At 30.6% G+C, this 18,271-nt stretch overlaps 1 protein-coding gene across 1 annotated transcript in view; it reads left to right on the plus strand.

Moving 5' to 3' along the window:
- LOC145268655 (nucleoporin NUP188-like) overlaps nt 1–18,271 on the plus strand; it is a 568,258-nt gene that overhangs the window by 515,692 nt on the left and 34,295 nt on the right. The window contains exons 35-40 of the mRNA XM_080124140.1: nt 1–48; nt 1,309–1,383; nt 4,470–4,555; nt 12,729–12,883; nt 14,573–14,739; nt 17,997–18,128. The exon at nt 1–48 is cut by the window's left edge and continues 93 nt beyond it. Of these exons, the coding sequence (XP_079980266.1) occupies nt 1–48; nt 1,309–1,383; nt 4,470–4,555; nt 12,729–12,883; nt 14,573–14,739; nt 17,997–18,128 (663 nt within the window). The remainder of the gene's footprint in view (nt 49–1,308; nt 1,384–4,469; nt 4,556–12,728; nt 12,884–14,572; nt 14,740–17,996; nt 18,129–18,271) is intronic.

Here is an 18,271-nt window from a genome sequence, read left to right on the forward strand (position 1 = left end):
TTGTTGAAATCGTGGAAGAACTGGCTTATAACCACCACGAAACTAAAGGTTTTTATTTCTCACATTTCTCCGAATATTACACATCGATTTTTCTACCTGCTAACACAATTAAAGTTGTTTGTTTTGTTAAATAATTCAGTAATATTCAGATAATTTCAGCTGCATAATATGGAAGCTACCATTGTAACTTATTAGAATCGACAAAAAAAAAAAAAAACATCAGTTTCGATTTAAACAAGATGGCTGCAATTTTTCACCTGCTAACACGATTAAAGTTGTTTTTTTTTGTTAAATAATTCAATAATATTCAGGTAATTTTGACTGCATAATATGGAAGCTACCATTGTAACTTATTAGAATTGACAAAAAAAAACCATTAGTTTCGATTTAAACAAGATGGCTGCAATTTTTCACCTGCTAACATGATTAAAGTTGTTTGTTTAATACTTCAGTAATATTCAGGTAATTTCGACTGCATAATTTGGAAGCTACCATTGTAATTTATTAGAATTGACAAATAAATCTGATATTTGTACAGCTAAACGGCAAATTTGCAAATGTTTGTAAAAGTGAGAAATTATCGATAAATGGTTTAGTTACTTTAAAAAAAAAAAAAAAAAGTTAATGAGCCAACGTAAGCAAATAAATTAATTAAAAATGTTATCCGCGCATGCGCTAGCCTTTTGTAAAGGAGCGGCTATTAAATAAATAGGCGCTTCTACACTATTGGGATGAAATTTCGGGAATCGTAATAATGAATTTCACACGAAAACAATGATATCTACGTATTCCACATGTTTTTAAACTGGATTATTATTTATTAAAGAAAATAAAAATAGAATTTGATGAAAACAATCATAAAACACAGGACTTTGAAAGGGAGGTAATTTTCCGTTCTGATTTAAAACAAGATGGCTGAAAATTTTCACCTGCTAACACGATTAAAGTTGGGTTTTTTTTAATAAGTTTGGCTTAATAAGTTTGGCTTAATAAGTTTGGCTTAATAAGTTTGGTTTAATAATTTTTGCTTAATAATTTTTGCTTAATAATCTTTGCTTAATAATTTTTTGCTTCATAATCTTTGCTTCATAATCTTTGCTTCATAATTCAGTAATTTTGACTGCATAATTTGGAAGCTACTATTGTGACTTATTAGAATTGACAAAAAAAAAAAAAAACATTGTTTTTTTTATCTGAAAACTCCATTTATCGATTACAAAATCTCGTCACAATAGTGTAGAAGCAGCCTTGAGTTTGTCTGCAATGATTTCATTCTATTACCAATTTATTTTATTTTCTTTTTATCAGATTCCTGGGATTGTTCTTAACGAAGAACACAAGATGAAAATCCTCTCAGACCTTCTTTGTAGCATCAAATGTTTGGTAAGCGCTTTTAACTTTTTTCTTGTGAAATAAAAGTGGGTTGTATTTCTCTATCCATCCTCTCTTATATATATTTCCCCAAAACTTATATCTCCCCTCTTGCTGCCATGGTTTCAAATGATCTGAAATAACAGCAAGAGGAGACTTGATTCCAAATATTTCTCATATATTGTATCTCCTCTCTTTTGGAAATAGGGTATCATTATGAATATCTCCAGTATCAAATAACCCTTATACACTGTGAAATTTACTTTATGTATGAAAACCAAAGAGGAGGAGATATAACATATGAGAAATATTTGGAATCAAGTCTTCCCCTTGCTGTTATTTAAGATCATTTGAAACCATAGCAGCAAGTTTTAGTCTCCTATTCATCAAGGCAAGAGGGTTTTGGGGAAATATCAGATATTTTGTAATTCATATACAAAACTAGGAAAACAAATGACTATGATTTAAACATTTTAAGGCTGTAAGAAAATGGCAAAAATAATCTCTGGATGATTGATGATCCCCTTAATGTGCGATTTTAAGGGCAAATGTCACATGACCCACTACACAATTCAGGTCATTACCTTTCCAACGAGCCTTCATTTGTTAAATTCTGATCAATAGTCGCTGAGATTTTGAACAATATCTATACTGGTCGGAAAATTGAATATTGAATTCTTTGGGTCTATTGGACAAAACTACATGAAAATTTGAGGGCTTTTTGAAGATTATAATACTATGCTATGATTAAAATTTCATGACAATTGGTAAAAAAAGAACCTATATTTTCAAACCAATAAAATATGCCCAAATTTGCCTGCATTTGTATATATAGTGTCTTGCAGGCCAGCTTCAGTTTTGATGCTTCGGTTATCTCCCCTGTGGCCTTGCCAGGCCAATAATAAATGTTTCTTTCTCTTGGTAAAATGATTTTTTCAATTTTATTCCACTCTTTGTGTGTACCAATTCTTTTTGCTTGGAATTTCAATCTGTTAAATATAACAAAGCATATATAAAAGAATAACAAATATATATATATATATATATATATATATATATATATATATATATATATATTAATATTGAGTAAAACGGTTCATAATTGTAAGTTAAAAATCAGTTTCAAAAGGAAAAAAAACAAACAATTGTTTTTTTCTTTTTGAAACTGATTTTTAATTCACAATTATGAACCGTTTTACTCAATATTAATATAGCTCTAGTATACCTATACTTATTGAGCTTATTATATATCTACAACACAATGGGCACTGTTTTCTTTTAAAAGTATTAATACATTTACTAATACATTAAAATAAACTGCTCTTAAGAATCCAGGTCTGATTCCCTCTAAAAAATATTTAAAAAAAAAAAATATATATATATATATATAGTAAGTTATAAAATGTATATGGCGATTAAGCTACACTGAATATTCGGCGTTTCATCCACTATAGGATTCATCAGGCTTATGCGCGAATTCTGTGGTTGTTTCTCGTTTTTATATATGTTGAGGATTTTAGTTAGCCAATCAGCTTTCTAGTATCCACCGCACCCCTTCCTATCAGCCAATGGGCATGCATTTTATCGAACAAAGGATCTGTTTTAGAACTAGATTAGTGGTTTAAGGCAGACGATTTTCCTCATTTCTGCTCTTTTTTTTTTTTATATATATATATATATATAAATATACATATATAGAGCACAAGCTTACAGATCCATTGCATTATGCAGAAGCAGTCAGTTATTATTATGTCAATACTGACTCTTTTCGTGCATATACATCAACAATAATTTTATTATATTTGAAAATCTAAGGTTTTATTTATTTTATCAATCATTCTTTCAATATATCAAACTTCAGTTTATCTTTTCACAGATCAGTTTCTTTCATGGGGAACAATCGGGTTTGTATTACTGTACACATAGATTCGAAAAAGTTGTCAAAAAACAAATATACAACAAATAAATGTTATCAAACGCAAGATAAGTTACTTTTCTACCAAACTGGATATATTTTTTGTTTTTTTATTCAATGTAACATGTTTATTCAGCTCGAAAACCATACAGTGTTTACCGATGTATTGGAAAATTCAAAATGGCGGCCGACTCTCTTTAACATGGTAAGTTTGGGAAAAGGTGTTATAAATAAAAAAACTGGATAAAATACTGTTAAAACTCGCTCAATAAATGTTACCGTGACATAGGTTGACATGTATTCGGTGGGTTTTTAACCGTATTTTGTCTAGTTTATTATTCATAACACCTTTTCCCAAACTTACCGTGTTAAAGTGGGAGGGAGGCGCCATCTTGAATTTTCCAATACATCGGTAAACACTGTATGTTTTTCGAGCTGAATAAACATGTTACATTGAATAAAAACACAAAAAATACATCCAGTTTCGTAGAAAAGTAACTTATCTTGCCTTTGATAACATTTGTTATATATTTGTTTTCTGACAACTTTTTTGAATCTATGTGTACAGCAATACAAACCCGAACAATCAGTATATTTGGTATTTTTCCTTATGTAAACGCATTAGAAAAAGAAAGGAATAGGATGTGCTATTCGTCGTGACTTATGTGACAGAAATTTGAAAAAAGCTAAGCAGAAGTTATGTCAATTTTAAATATTATCCTTACCTTAGATAGCAATACATATGGACTGTATGATAAACTGAATAAACCTCGATCCTGGATATGACCTTAAACTATATCCGATGGTAAGGCCCCACCTCTTAATGGGCATTGCTCCCAGATCCACTCTGACCCAGATTGGTAGTACTTGTTGGGTCCCAACTATGGGTTAAATAGAAACCGACTTGAAAAAGAAACAAATACATTCTATTAAAAAAAAAATTATTCAAAATCACTGGATTCGGTATTAAATAACCTGAAAAGGGTTGGTATGCCGTAAAACAAAAACAACCAACCAATAAAAACTCACTATAATATTTTAGGTACAATATAATAATCAGTAAAGAATTGTCTCTATAATAATAAATAAATAATCTGCATGAATCAAAATATATTTATCCTAGGACTGGGCAATGCCAGGCGACCTGCTAATATCTTTGTAAATGTTTTCTTATGCACTGAAGGTAAAGGACAGCATCTCGGTTTACAATCTGAAATTGGCCTGCATTGCGAGCGCGACGTACTTTACTGTCATGACAAGCTGGGTTGGGTAAGTAGGCAACTTTTTTTTTCTGACATTTTACTTCGTGTTGCTTTTTTTTATGGCCATGCTGCATCTGACTTGCTAACATCTCCTTCAATAACCCTAACCACCCTAAAAAAACTTTTTTTTAACTACCCACCTACCTAACAAAACTTTTTTTAACTACCCACCTACCTAACAAAACTTTTTTTAACTACCCACCTACCTAACAAAACTTTTTTTAACTACCCACCTACCTAACAAAACTTTTTTAACTTCCCACCTACCTAAATAAACTTTTTAACTACCCACCTACCTAACAAAACTTTTTTAACTACCCACCTACTTAACAAAACTTTTTTAACTACCCACCTACCTAACAAAACTTTTTTAACTACCCACCTACTTAACAAAACTTTTTTAACTACCCACCTACCTAACAAAACTTTTTTAACTACCCACCTACCTAACAAAACTTTTTTAACTACCCACCTACCTAACAAAACTTTTTTAACTACCCGCCTACCTAACAAAACTTTTTTAACTACCCACCTACCTAACAAAACTTTTTAACTACCCACCTACCTAAATAAACTTTTTTAACTACCCACCTACCTAACAAAACTTTTTTAACTACCCACCTACCTAAATAAACTTTTTTAACTACCCGCCTACCTAACAAAACTTTTTTAACTACCCACCTACCTAACAAAACTTTTTTAACTACCCACCTACCTAACAAAACTTTTTTAACTACCCACCTACCTAACAAAACTTTTTTAACACCCACCTACCTAAATAAACTTTTTTAACTACCCCCCTACCTAACAAAACTTTTTTAACTACCCACCTACCTAACAAAACTTTTTTAACTACCCACCTACCTAACAAAACTTTTTTAACTACCCACCTACTTAACAAAACTTTTTTAACTACCCACCTACCTAACAAAACTTTTTTTAACTACCCACCTACTTAACAAAACTTTTTTAACTACCCACCTACCTAACAAAACTTTTTTTAACTACCCACCTACCTAACAAAACTTTTTTAACTACCCACCTACCTAACAAAATTTTTTTAACTACCCACCTACCTAACAAAACTTTTTTAACTACCCACCTACCTAAATAAACTTTTTAACTACCCACCTACCTAACAAAACTTTTTTAACTACCCACCTACTTAACAAAACTTTTTTAACTACCCACCTACCTAACAAAACTTTTTTAACTACCCACCTACTTAACAAAACTTTTTTAACTACCCACCTACCTAACAAAACTTTTTTAACTACCCACCTACCTAACAAAACTTTTTTAACTACCCACCTACCTAACAAAACTTTTTTTAACTACCCGCCTACCTAACAAAACTTTTTTAACTACCCACCTACCTAACAAAACTTTTTAACTACCCACCTACCTAAATAAACTTTTTTAACTACCCACCTACCTAACAAAACTTTTTTAACTACCCACCTACCTAAATAAACTTTTTTAACTACCCGCCTACCTAACAAAACTTTTTTAACTACCCACCTACCTAACAAAACTTTTTTAACTACCCACCTACCTAACAAAACTTTTTTAACTACCCACCTACCTAACAAAACTTTTTTAACTACCCACCTACCTAACAAAACTTTTTTAACTACCCACCTACCTAACAAAACTTTTTTAACTACCCACCTACCTAACAAAACTTTTTAACTACCCACCTACCTAAATAAACTTTTTTAACTACCCGCCTACCTAACAAAACTTTTTTAACTACCCACCTACCTAACAAAACTTTTTTAACTACCCACCTACTTAACAAAACTTTTTTAACTACCCACCTACCTAAATAAACTTTTTTAACTACCCCCCTACCTAACAAAACTTTTTAACTACCCACCTACCTAACAAAACTTTTTTAACTACCCACCTACCTAACAAAACTTTTTTTAACTACCCACCTACTTAACAAAACTTTTTTAACTACCCACCTACCTAACAAAACTTTTTTTAACTACCCACCTACTTAACAAAACTTTTTTAACTACCCACCTACCTAACAAAACTTTTTTAACTACCCACCTACCTAACAAAACTTTTTTAACTACCCACCTACCTAACAAAACTTTTTTTAACTACCCACCTACTTAACAAAACTTTTTTAACTACCCACCTACCTAACAAAACTTTTTTAACTACCCACCTACTTAACAAAACTTTTTTAACTACCCACCTACCTAACAAAACTTTTTTAACTACCCACCTACCTAAATAAACTTTTTAACTACCCACCTACCTAACAAAACTTTTTTAACTACCCACCTACTTAACAAAACTTTTTTAACTACCCACCTACCTAACAAAACTTTTTTAACTACCCACCTACTTAACAAAACTTTTTTAACTACCCACCTACCTAACAAAACTTTTTTAACTACCCACCTACCTAACAAAACTTTTTTAACTACCCACCTACCTAACAAAACTTTTTTAACTACCCGCCTACCTAACAAAACTTTTTTAACTACCCACCTACCTAACAAAACTTTTTTAACTACCCACCTACCTAACAAACCTTTTTCAACTACCCACCTACCTAAATAAACTTTTTTAACTACCCACCTACCTAACAAAACTTTTTTAACTACCCACCTACCTAACAAAACTTTTTTAACTACCCACCTACCTAACAAAACTTTTTTAACTACCCACCTACCTAAATAAACTTTTTTAACTACCCACCTACCTAACAAAACTTTTTTAACTACCCACCTACCTAAATAAACTTTTTTAACTACCCACCTACTTAACAAAACTTTTTTAACTACCCACCTACCTAACAAAACTTTTTTAACTACCCACCTACCTAAATAAACTTTTTTAACTACCCACCTACCTAACAAAACTTTTTAACTACCCACCTACCTAAATAAACTTTTTTTACTACCCACCTACTTAACAAAACTTTTTAACTACCCACCTACCTAACAAAACTTTTTTAAATACCCACCTACCTAACAAAACTTTTTAACTACCCACCAACCTAAATAAACTTTTTTAACTACCCCCCTACCTAACAAAACTTTTTAACTACCCACCTACCTAACAAAACTTTTTTAACTACCCACCTACCTAACAAAACTTTTTTAACTACCCACCTACCTAACAAAACTTTTTTAACTACCCACCTACCTAAATAAACTTTTTTAACTACCCACCTACCTAACAAAACTTTTTAACTACCCACCTACCTAACAAAACTTTTAACTACACACCTACCTAACAAAACTTTTTTAACTACCCACCTACCTAAATAAACTTTTTTAACTACCCACCTACCTAAATAAACTTTTTTAACTACCCACCTACCTAACAAAACTTTTTTAACTACCCATCTACCTAACAAAACTTTTTTAACTACCCATCCTACCTAACAAAACTTTTTAACTACCCACCTACCTAACAAAACTTTTTTAACTACCCACCCACCTAACAAAACTTTTTTAACTACCCATCTACCTAACAAAACTTTTTTAACTACCCACCTACCTAACAAAACTTTTTTAACTACCCTCCTACCTAACAAAACTTTTTAACTACCCACCTACCTAACAAAACTTTTTTAACTACCCACCTACCTAACAAAACTTTTTAACTACCCACCTACCTAAATAAACTTTTTTAACTACCCACCTACCTAAATAAACTTTTTTAACTACCCACCTACCTAAATAAACTTTTTTAACTACCCACCTACCTAAATAAACTTTTTTAACTACCCACCTACCTAAATAAACTTTTTTAACTACCCACCTACCTAACAAAACTTTTTTAACTACCCATCTACTTAACAAAACTTTTTTAACCACCCACCTACCTAACAAAACTTTTTTAACTACCCACCTACCTAACAAAACTTTTTTAACTACCCACCTACCTAACAAAACTTTTTTAACTACCCACCTACCTAACAAAACTTTTTTAACTACCCACCTACCTAACAAAACTTTTTTAACTACCCACCTACCTAACAAAACTTTTTTAACTACCCACCTACCTAACAAAACTTTTTTAACTACCCACCTACCTAACAAAACTTTTTTAACTACCCACCTACCTAACAAAACTTTTTTAACTACCCCCCTACCTAACAAAACTTTTTTAACTACCCAATACTTAAACCTGATTAATAAATGTAAATATAGAGATATCTTACGAAACATTAGAAATGAAATGTCAGTTGCTTGCGGACATTACAAATCCCACCTTCTTAGCAACATCAAACTGAAGTTCATTAAATACAAAAAATAACCAAATAACTGTATTGTGACAAGCTGGGTTGGTTAAGTAGGCATTTTTTTTTTTTTTTTTTTGATATTTTACTTCTTGTTACCCCAATTATATATATATTATTTAATTAATTGGAATTCATTATTGAGATGAGCATTATTTATTAATTTTAAATTTATTGCAGACTATTATCCTCATCTTTTAATTGTTGTTTCGCGATGTTTCGGCCAACTATTCCTCTTGCCTTCGTCAGGTGGTAACCGCGACCGGATAGGAACTCCGAATCTCCTAACTGCATTCTCAGCAATTACTGCCTTTCATAATTGTTGTCGTCTCACCACGTTTTGGCCGGCTTTGTGTAGGATTGAAACCACTTTCTTCAGACACTGCTCACCTGGAACTGTAGAGATTCAACGTCTCTATCCACTGCACTTTTTTTTTTTTTAATGGATCCTTATTAACTTGGGATTGTTTAAATTATTGTACAGTTTTCATTTATTTTATTGCGGACTATTATCCTCATATTTTTAGTTGTTTCATGACGTTTCGGCCAACTATTCCTCTGGCCTTCGTCAGGTGGTAACCGCGACGGGATAGGAACTCCGAATCTCCTAACTGCATCCTTAATAATACGTAATCTGCATAAATTAATATACTATGTTTAAGCGTATTGTACGACCGGGTAACGCCGGTGGCCAGCTAGTACAAATTAAGTGTTAGCCCCAGGAAACGGCTCATGGACTTTTTAGTATTTCAACAGAATTAAAGTGAAAATTCCTGAGGAACAGAAAGGATGCTGGGAATGGAAAAGAGGAACACAATATCTACTGTATATTGACTGAAAGATCTTGAAGGAGGCACAAAATAGAAAAATGAACATAGCCATGGCATGGATCGACTACAAGAAAGTATACGAGAGGATCTCACAAGGTTTTGGTTTTGATTTTAGCTCGAGTATTTTCTTTTACTTACAAGAAGGGAACTAATTTATTTTATTGCGGACTATTATCCTCATCTTTTTAGTTATTGTTTCCCGATGTTTCGGCCAACTATTCCTCTGGCCTTTATCAGGTGGTAGCCGTGATGGGATAGGAACTCCGAATCTCCTAACTGCATCCACAACAATTACTGTCTTCCATAGCTGTTGTCGTCTCACCTGACGAAGGCCAGAAAAAAACATTGCAAGCCTACCTTTCCCACAAAAAAGATGGTGTGGCCCTGTTTCTACTTTATCATTATTTTCACGGAAGATGCTTATCTGTGCTTCAACCTATGATCCCTCGTGCCAAATTTTTACAAAAAATCACTCATCTAGTTAGAACCACTATCAATAATTTCTCCTCCTCTCTATCTATGCCTAAATCTAAATACAAATTCAGTGAGCAAGCTTCTTTCCTAGAACTGGTCACTTGTGGAACTCTGTTCTGCTGGCCTGCCTTCCAGCTGACTACAATATGGTCATCTTCAAGTTCAATGTAAACAAGTTCTTGTCGAGTTGTACCCTTAAATCAGCGGTTCTCGACCTTTTTTACATGGCGGTGCACTACTGAGTTTATTGAAATTTTCATGGCACACATATCATAAAAAAAATTAGTATTTTGTGCTCATAAAGCTTTTTTGCAATAAAAAATGTGAGAGACACACTCTCAACTCTTCAGTATTTTTAAGTCTTTCACATTTGTGCCGAAATCAAAACGTAGATTCCATGAACAAAGCTTCTTTCTTAGAACTGCACGCCTGTGGAACTCTGTTCCGTCTGCCTGCTTCCCACCTGACTACAACTTGGATGTCTTCAAGTCCAACGTTAACAAATTCCTAATGAACCGCCCTCTTAAGTAAACACTTCATTTAATCTCCACACCAACGTACTGTACTCGCAATAACCCTTGTCCCTGAGTAACTTCCGGGCCTTGATAAGTGGTGACCACCGTGTAAAATAACAAAAAAACATTTTTATTTGTAATGTTGTTTTGGTAAGAAAATCGCAGTTGACATAAGTACAAAGTTGAGAATTAGAGTTGAAATCTATCAGTGTATCTCTAGGTGTATCAGAATTTTTGTAAGAATTTTTGACACCCCTAACACGAAACTGCGAATAAAATATAAAAAAAATCTCGGAATTTCTCTTTTAAAAGTGGGTTGTTTATTTTCTTTATAGATTATACTTCCAAAATAAACTAATAAAGTTGTATAAAAAGTAATAGAAATATTATTTTTTTACTTTTTAAAAAAACCACTAATGAAATCAATTGAATTTTACGAGCTCAGTATTTTTCAATTTTTAAACTTTAAAAATCTATCAAAATTTTTCTATCGATTCAATTTTTATGATATTTTCAGTGTCAATGTGAAATTTTATGCTCTTTCCAATAAATCGAATATAATATTTTAGACAATCGTTTTTTTTTTTAATTCACGCCCCCCCCCCCCATTTTAAAGTGTCTATTAAAAAGTAAATAATTAATTTACTCACCAAAGTTTTATATATCACAAATTGTAAAAGATCAATAAATAATATATTCAAATTTAAAAAAAAAAAAGTAGTGTTTTTTAAAAATTTACCTGTAAATTACGAAGTTTAAAACCTTTTTTTAAAAAGAAAACACGTTTGTGGTTGTTTTTTTTTTTTTTTTAATGAAACCTTGGTCCTTGCTCCTTTAATTGAAAAAAAAATTAGGGCTTGAATTACATTTTTCGAGGAGTTATAAGCTTGGAAAGACTGGGTGGAATTATTCAATATTTTTCACGAAATTTCTGACACACCTAGTGTATCATCACGATTAAGAAATTAAATGGTTTTAGTAAACAAAATGAAAAGTAAATGGCTTCTGTAGCGTCGAGATGCACACACGCAGCTGATGACAAATGCATCAAACGTTGATGCACACACACACATCCAGTGAACAATGTGTCAACCTGTCAAATCAGATGGCTTAAGAGAAAGGTCAGCCACCTGACATGTGCATCAATCAGAAGATGAACCCTGCAATCAAAAGAAGGTCATATATAAACAGCAGACTGAAAGGGGAAAGAGACAGATGCGTCAGTAAGCCTAGGGGTGAACAATGACGAGCGTGGCTCTGATCACCCATTCCATCTCCTCTGTTCTCTAGCTAAGCGCACAAATTTTTATGACATAGTGACGATGACCAGAAATAAAACTTATATTGGTCAATAGACAGACATTAAAAAAAAAAAGAAATTCATCATGTCATATTGTCACAGATAGCAGATAAAATGGTTGTTTTACCCATTTATAGAAATTGTTGAGTTGCAGTATATTCTATTTCAATAGTAAAAATATAACATCTTTCCACTTGACTATTCGATCTTGGATGGTATGGGGAGGTTGTTGCGTGGTCAATAGATATACAGAAATTTTTTTTAAATTCTCTGTGATATATTGTTTCTTATTGCAAATAAAGTTTGTTTGTCACATGTATAAAACTTGTGGAATTGTAAGACATTCTATTTCAATAGTACAAATATAACATCTTTCCACTTGACTATTCGGTCTTAGATGGTATGGTGAGGTTGTTGCGTGGTCAATAGATATACAGAAATTTTTTTTTAATTCTCTGTGATATATTGTTACTTATTGCAAATAAAGTTTGTCACATGTATAAAACTTGTGGGATTGTAAGACATTTTATTTCAATAGTAAAAATATAACATCTTTCCACTTGACTATTCGATCTTAGATGGTATGGTGAGGTTGTAGTGTGGTTAATAGATGTGCAGAAAATTTTTTTAAAATTCACTGTATTTTATTGTCACTTATTGTTTTAAACACAGCAAATAATTTTGTTACATTTATGAAAATTGTGGGATTGTAGGGTAATCTTATTGAAATAGTCGTTAAAAAAAAACGCAATGTTTGTTTTGTTTTTCATGTTATAATTTATTTTTAGTTCGATGAATCGATGGTCAGACGTTCTGAAAGATCTGCAACTGGCACTCGACACGAGCTTCAGTAACCAAGAAGGTCTGATACCTGCTGTGCAGATTGGACTCGTTGCATCGCTGACCACTTTGTTACAGTTACCGAACCAAGAACATGTAAACAGTAAGTGAAAATTTGGTGATCCAGAAAAATGGGCGACTCAAAGTTGGCAGCAAATGGTGTCAGATAAAAAATTTCCATTATATTTAATTATTTTTTTGCATAAAATGTATATATCTATAAAAGTGAGAATATGTGTGTGTGTTTGTGAGGACACTTCTTAATCTATATACTTTGATCTACAGACTTGAAGTTTGGTATATAGGGTATTCAGACATGTGGAAAAGTTTTAAATCGGTTTTCATCTGGAAAAAGGACTGATACGAGGTCAAAATTGGAACATGGGGGGGGAGGGGGGTCATCAAATTTTTACCTGTTTATCAGCTGTTTCACGAATGCGCATGACAGATTACTTATGTTAAGTATTAGTCAATTTGCAAACAGTTTTTAAACATCATGTCAAGCTGGCCTAATGGTTATTGTACTTGATGCACTGTCTTAAAGTTTTGATTTCGATCTTCACTTGAGAATTTTTTTTTTTACTTACAAAAAGTGAACAGTTTCAGAAAAAAAAAACATAATACTCACAATGCATATGTTTCAATTTCTGTATGAATCAAAATATTCATCTGTATTTTACGACCGGGCAATGCCAGGAGTGCTAGCAATAAATAAAATGTTTCGAATTTGTTTTTAGTTTTATATAAAAAAATATTTAATTTATGAAATATTTATTGATTTCTTTATAGTTTTTCGAAAAATAAATTTACAATTTTGATTAATACATTTTGAATATCTCATAATTCCATACCTTAACTGAGTAATTCCATTTATTCTGAAAGTTTTCACATTTAACACAGCAAACTTAACATATTTCATACCTTAGCTTGAATATTCTATTCATTCTGAACATATTCACATTTAATGCTACAAATGATTTACATAGAAAATAGCAACTGTAAAATTTACAATTTTGATTTTAAAAATTGTTAAATTTTTAGAAAATAGCAATCGTCAAATTTACAGTTTTGATTTTAAAAATAGTAAATTTTTTAGAAAATAGCAACCGCCAAATTTACAATTTTGATTTTAAAAATTGTAAAATTTTAGAAAATAGCAACTGTAAAATTTACAATTTTGATTTTAAAAAGTGTAAAATTTTAGAAAATAGCAACTGTAAAATTTGCAATTTTGATTTAAAAAATAGTAAAATTTTAGAAAATAGCAACTGTAAAATTTACAATTTTGATTTAAAAAATAGTAACATTTTAGAAAATAGCAACAGTAAAATTTACAATTTTGATTTTAAAAAATAGTAAAATTTTAGAAAATAGCAACAGTAAAATTTACAATTTTGATTTAAAAAATAGTAAAATTTTAGAAAATAGCAACTGTAAAATTTACAATTTTGATTTAAAAAATAGTAAAATTTTAGAAAATAGCAACTGTAAAATTTACAATTTTGATTTTAAAAATAGTAAAATTTTAGGAAATAGCAACCTTCAAATTTACAATTTTGATTTTAAAAATTGTAAAATTTTAGAAAATAGCAACCGCCAAATTTACAATTTTGATTTTAAAAAGTGTAAAATTTTAGAAAATAGCAACTGTAAAATTTACAATTTTGATTTAAAAAATAGTAAAATTTTAGAAAATAGCAACTGTAAAATTTACAATTTTGATTTTAAAACTTGTTTTAATTTTGATATTCCATTAAAAAAATTTTTTTTTCTATTTTTGAAATCTTTTTAGTTCCTGACGAATGCCTGGTATCCCTTTTAAGAGTTGTTTGTTCAATGTTATTGGAATGCGTACGGAATCTGTTTCCTGTCCCAGAACAGGAAAAAGCAGTTAAAGAAAGCGAAGACCTTAACAACAATACAGAAATTCTGCAAGGCAAGCAGCAGACCAGAATAAAGGTTAGTTTTTGTTTTTTGCATTTTTTTTTTTTTTTTTTTCTTTTTTAAAAATGTTGGTAAGATAACGATTTAAAAGTTGGTATTTTAGGTGAAAAGATGCAGTCATTATTGCTTTTTTTTTTTTTTTTTTTCTTTTTTAAAAATGTTGGTAAGATAACGATTTAAAAGTTGGTATTTTAGGTGAAAAGATGCAGTCATTATTGCTTTTTTTTTTTTTTTTCTTTTTTAAAAATGTTGGTAAGATAACGATTTAAAAGTTGGTATTTTAGGTGAAAAGATGCAGTCATTATTGCTTTTTTTTTTTTTTTTTTTCTTTTTTAAAAATGTTGGTAAGATAACGATTTAAAAGTTGGTATTTTAGGTGAAAAGATGCAGTCATTATTGCTTTTTTTTTTTTTTTTTTTCTTTTTTAAAAATGTTGGTAAGATAACGATTTAAAAGTTGGTATTTTAGGTGAAAAGATGCAGTCATTATTGCTTTTTTTTTTTTTTTTTTTCTTTTTTAAAAATGTTGGTAAGATAACGATTTAAAAGTTGGTATTTTAGGTGAAAAGATGCAGTCATTATTGCTTTTTTTTTTTTTTTTTTTCTTTTTTAAAAATGTTGGTAAGATAACGATTTAAAAGTTGGTATTTTAGGTGAAAAGATGCAGTCATTATTGCTTTTTTTTTTTTTTTTTTTTTTTTCTTTTTTAAAAATGTTGGTAAGATAACGATTTAAAAGTTGGTATTTTAGGTGAAAAGATGCAGTCATTATTGCTTTTTTTTTTTTTTTTTCTTTTTTAAAAATGTTGGTAAGATAACGATTTAAAAGTTGGTATTTTAGGTGAAAAGATGCAGTCATTATTGCTTTTTTTTTTTTTTTTTTTCTTTTTTAAAAATGTTGGTAAGATAACGATTTAAAAGTTGGTATTTTAGGTGAAAAGATGCAGTCATTATTGCTTTTTTTTTTTTTTTTTTTTTCTTTTTTAAAAATGTTGGTAAGATAACGATTTAAAAGTTGGTATTTTAGGTGAAAAGATGCAGTCATTATTGCTTTTTTTTTTTTTTTTTTTCTTTTTTAAAAATGTTGGTAAGATAACGATTTAAAAGTTGGTATTTTAGGTGAAAAGATGCAGTCATTATTGCTTTTTTTTTTTTTTTTTTCTTTTTTAAAAATGTTGGTAAGATAACGATTTAAAAGTTGGTATTTTAGGTGAAAAGATGCAGTCATTATTGCTTTTTTTTTTTTTTTTTTTCTTTTTTAAAAATGTTGGTAAGATAACGATTTAAAAGTTGGTATTTTAGGTGAAAAGATGCAGTCATTATTGCTTTTTTTTTTTTTTTTTTCTTTTTTAAAAATGTTGGTAAGATAACGATTTAAAAGTTGGTATTTTAGGTGAAAAGATGCAGTCATTATTGCTTTTTTTTTTTTTTTTTTTTAGTGCTTCTATATTATAATAACGAGAAAATATTGAATTTCAAGTTAAACAAATGGTACCTACGTAATTGTCATGTCGCAAATAGTAACATATCCAAAAATTACAGAAAACCATAAGTTAGAAAAATAATTATTAATGCAAAATAGTTTTCGATAAAATTTAGATAAGGAATAAAAATTTGTCCGATATTTTGAATTATGTGCATTACGTGACGTAAGCAACAGAACTAAATTATCTCCCCTGTCAACTTCTCTTTTTTTTTTAGTAAGCGTAGCATAGTGATTTCACTTCATTTCATAAATTCTTTTTTTATTAATAACTAGCCTGGGTGCCCAGCGTTGGCCGGGTGTTTGGAGGTGTGTGTTCAACAAAACAAAAAAAGGTGGTAGTAGGCAGGCAGGCTCAAACCCGAACAGTGAAGGAGGAAAAAAAAACGTGAAAAAAAAAAGATAGAGGGAGAGGTGGGATCGAACTCGAAAACGTAGAGTACTTAGTCTTCCTCGCTAACCATTAGGCCAAAGAGAATAGCGAATTCAATGAGTTGGTAATTAACTTAAGAATCATAGGAATCGCCATGAATGCGCGGAAATGGACGTTGCTTTAAAATCTGGCTTGGAGTCAGTAAGCTTCCCGTCTTGGTATTTATTAGACACAAGGTCGTTTTTAATGTGGGGGAAGACCAGCCCCCCCCCCAAAAAAAAAAACAAATAAACAGGGGCACTCTGGCAGTGTCCAAATAAATAATAATTATCTCAGTATGAAGGGTTTCCCCTACATTAACCCGACGGACCAATTATAGAACAGATACTATCCGGCTCAAAGGCCTGGAGTTTGTGTGTTTGCATTCAATTAGTTTCACTTTATTTATATGAAAAAAAAACAAACACTTGAAACCAGGGAATTTTTTAAAACTTAATCAAAAAAAAAGACAGAGACAATGTCCATTTGCGAATCTGAAATATTACAATCTAGGAAGTATAAGAAAACTTCTCCCGGAATCGTAGACATACAAAAACGCATGTGACCATTTTGCTTTTTATATAACAGATAATTTTTCTATCTTATCGGTTTTCATAATTTTTGGATATGTTACTATTTGAGACCTGATAATTACATAGGTACGATTTATTTCACTTGAAATTTAATATTATTTCATTATTATTATATAGAAATGCCGTTTTATTTTTTTTTCTTATAAAGGCTTTGGGTTTGTTTTTTTTTTTAGTTATAATTATGCTAAGATTTCAATTATCCCAATTAGTTCATAGCGAAGAATAGTCTGGCTATAAAGGAAAATCTGCACGATGTACCTAGCCATACCGAAATAAAATCATGTTAAAAAATTATGTAAATTGATCACATAGTTTTATTTTTAAGTAAGAAAATAATTTTGAAGAAATTAATGGGAATTCGTAGGCATTACAACATAAATCTTGCAAGTTTGGATTATTGAGTGATTTTTTTTTTTTTTTCTAAATCTTTTTCAAAATGGCAGACAAGACAACCGCTCTTCTGTTACTCATAAAATTGATTTTCTTATTTAAAAATAAAAACTATTTGATCAATGTATGTGATTTTTGGCATATGATATTTTCGTTTTGTCACAGGTACTTAGTTTTTTAATGTAGGGAATTCTGGACAAGGACCAATTTTTGAAAGAAACTTTATGGACACATTGGTTTGCAAACATTTCGAAAAAAAAAAATTAAAATTTGTCAACCAACATTTCATTCTTTGTATCAAGAAAATAATTTTTCATTTTTTTTTTTATTCTTTTCATCAAAATGTGTAAATCCACACGGGTAACCATTTTTTTTTTTTTTGTTTTTTTTGATTAGCTTTTGATGACTAGCATCCTTTTGTTACAAGAAATCATCTTGAATCTGGACAAGCCCAGCCTCTGGATCCCTGTACTGCATAATCATCTGCTGATCCCGACTTTGCTGACCACCGTCCAAGTTTGGATTAAGGTAAATGTACAATTTTGTAAAAAAAACTTGCTTGGAAAATGGTTAGAAGGTGTTGCATTCCATGAGCAATGTTTTTGACAAAGGGGGAAGAATTGCTGTTTGCTGTGTCAGAATCTAACACTTGCTATTTGATCATAAAATAG

This window comes from Euprymna scolopes, chromosome 44 (assembly GCF_053919585.1).
Source record: "Euprymna scolopes isolate OS-2025 chromosome 44, ASM5391958v1, whole genome shotgun sequence".
Lineage (NCBI taxonomy): Eukaryota > Metazoa > Mollusca > Cephalopoda > Sepiida > Sepiolidae > Euprymna > Euprymna scolopes.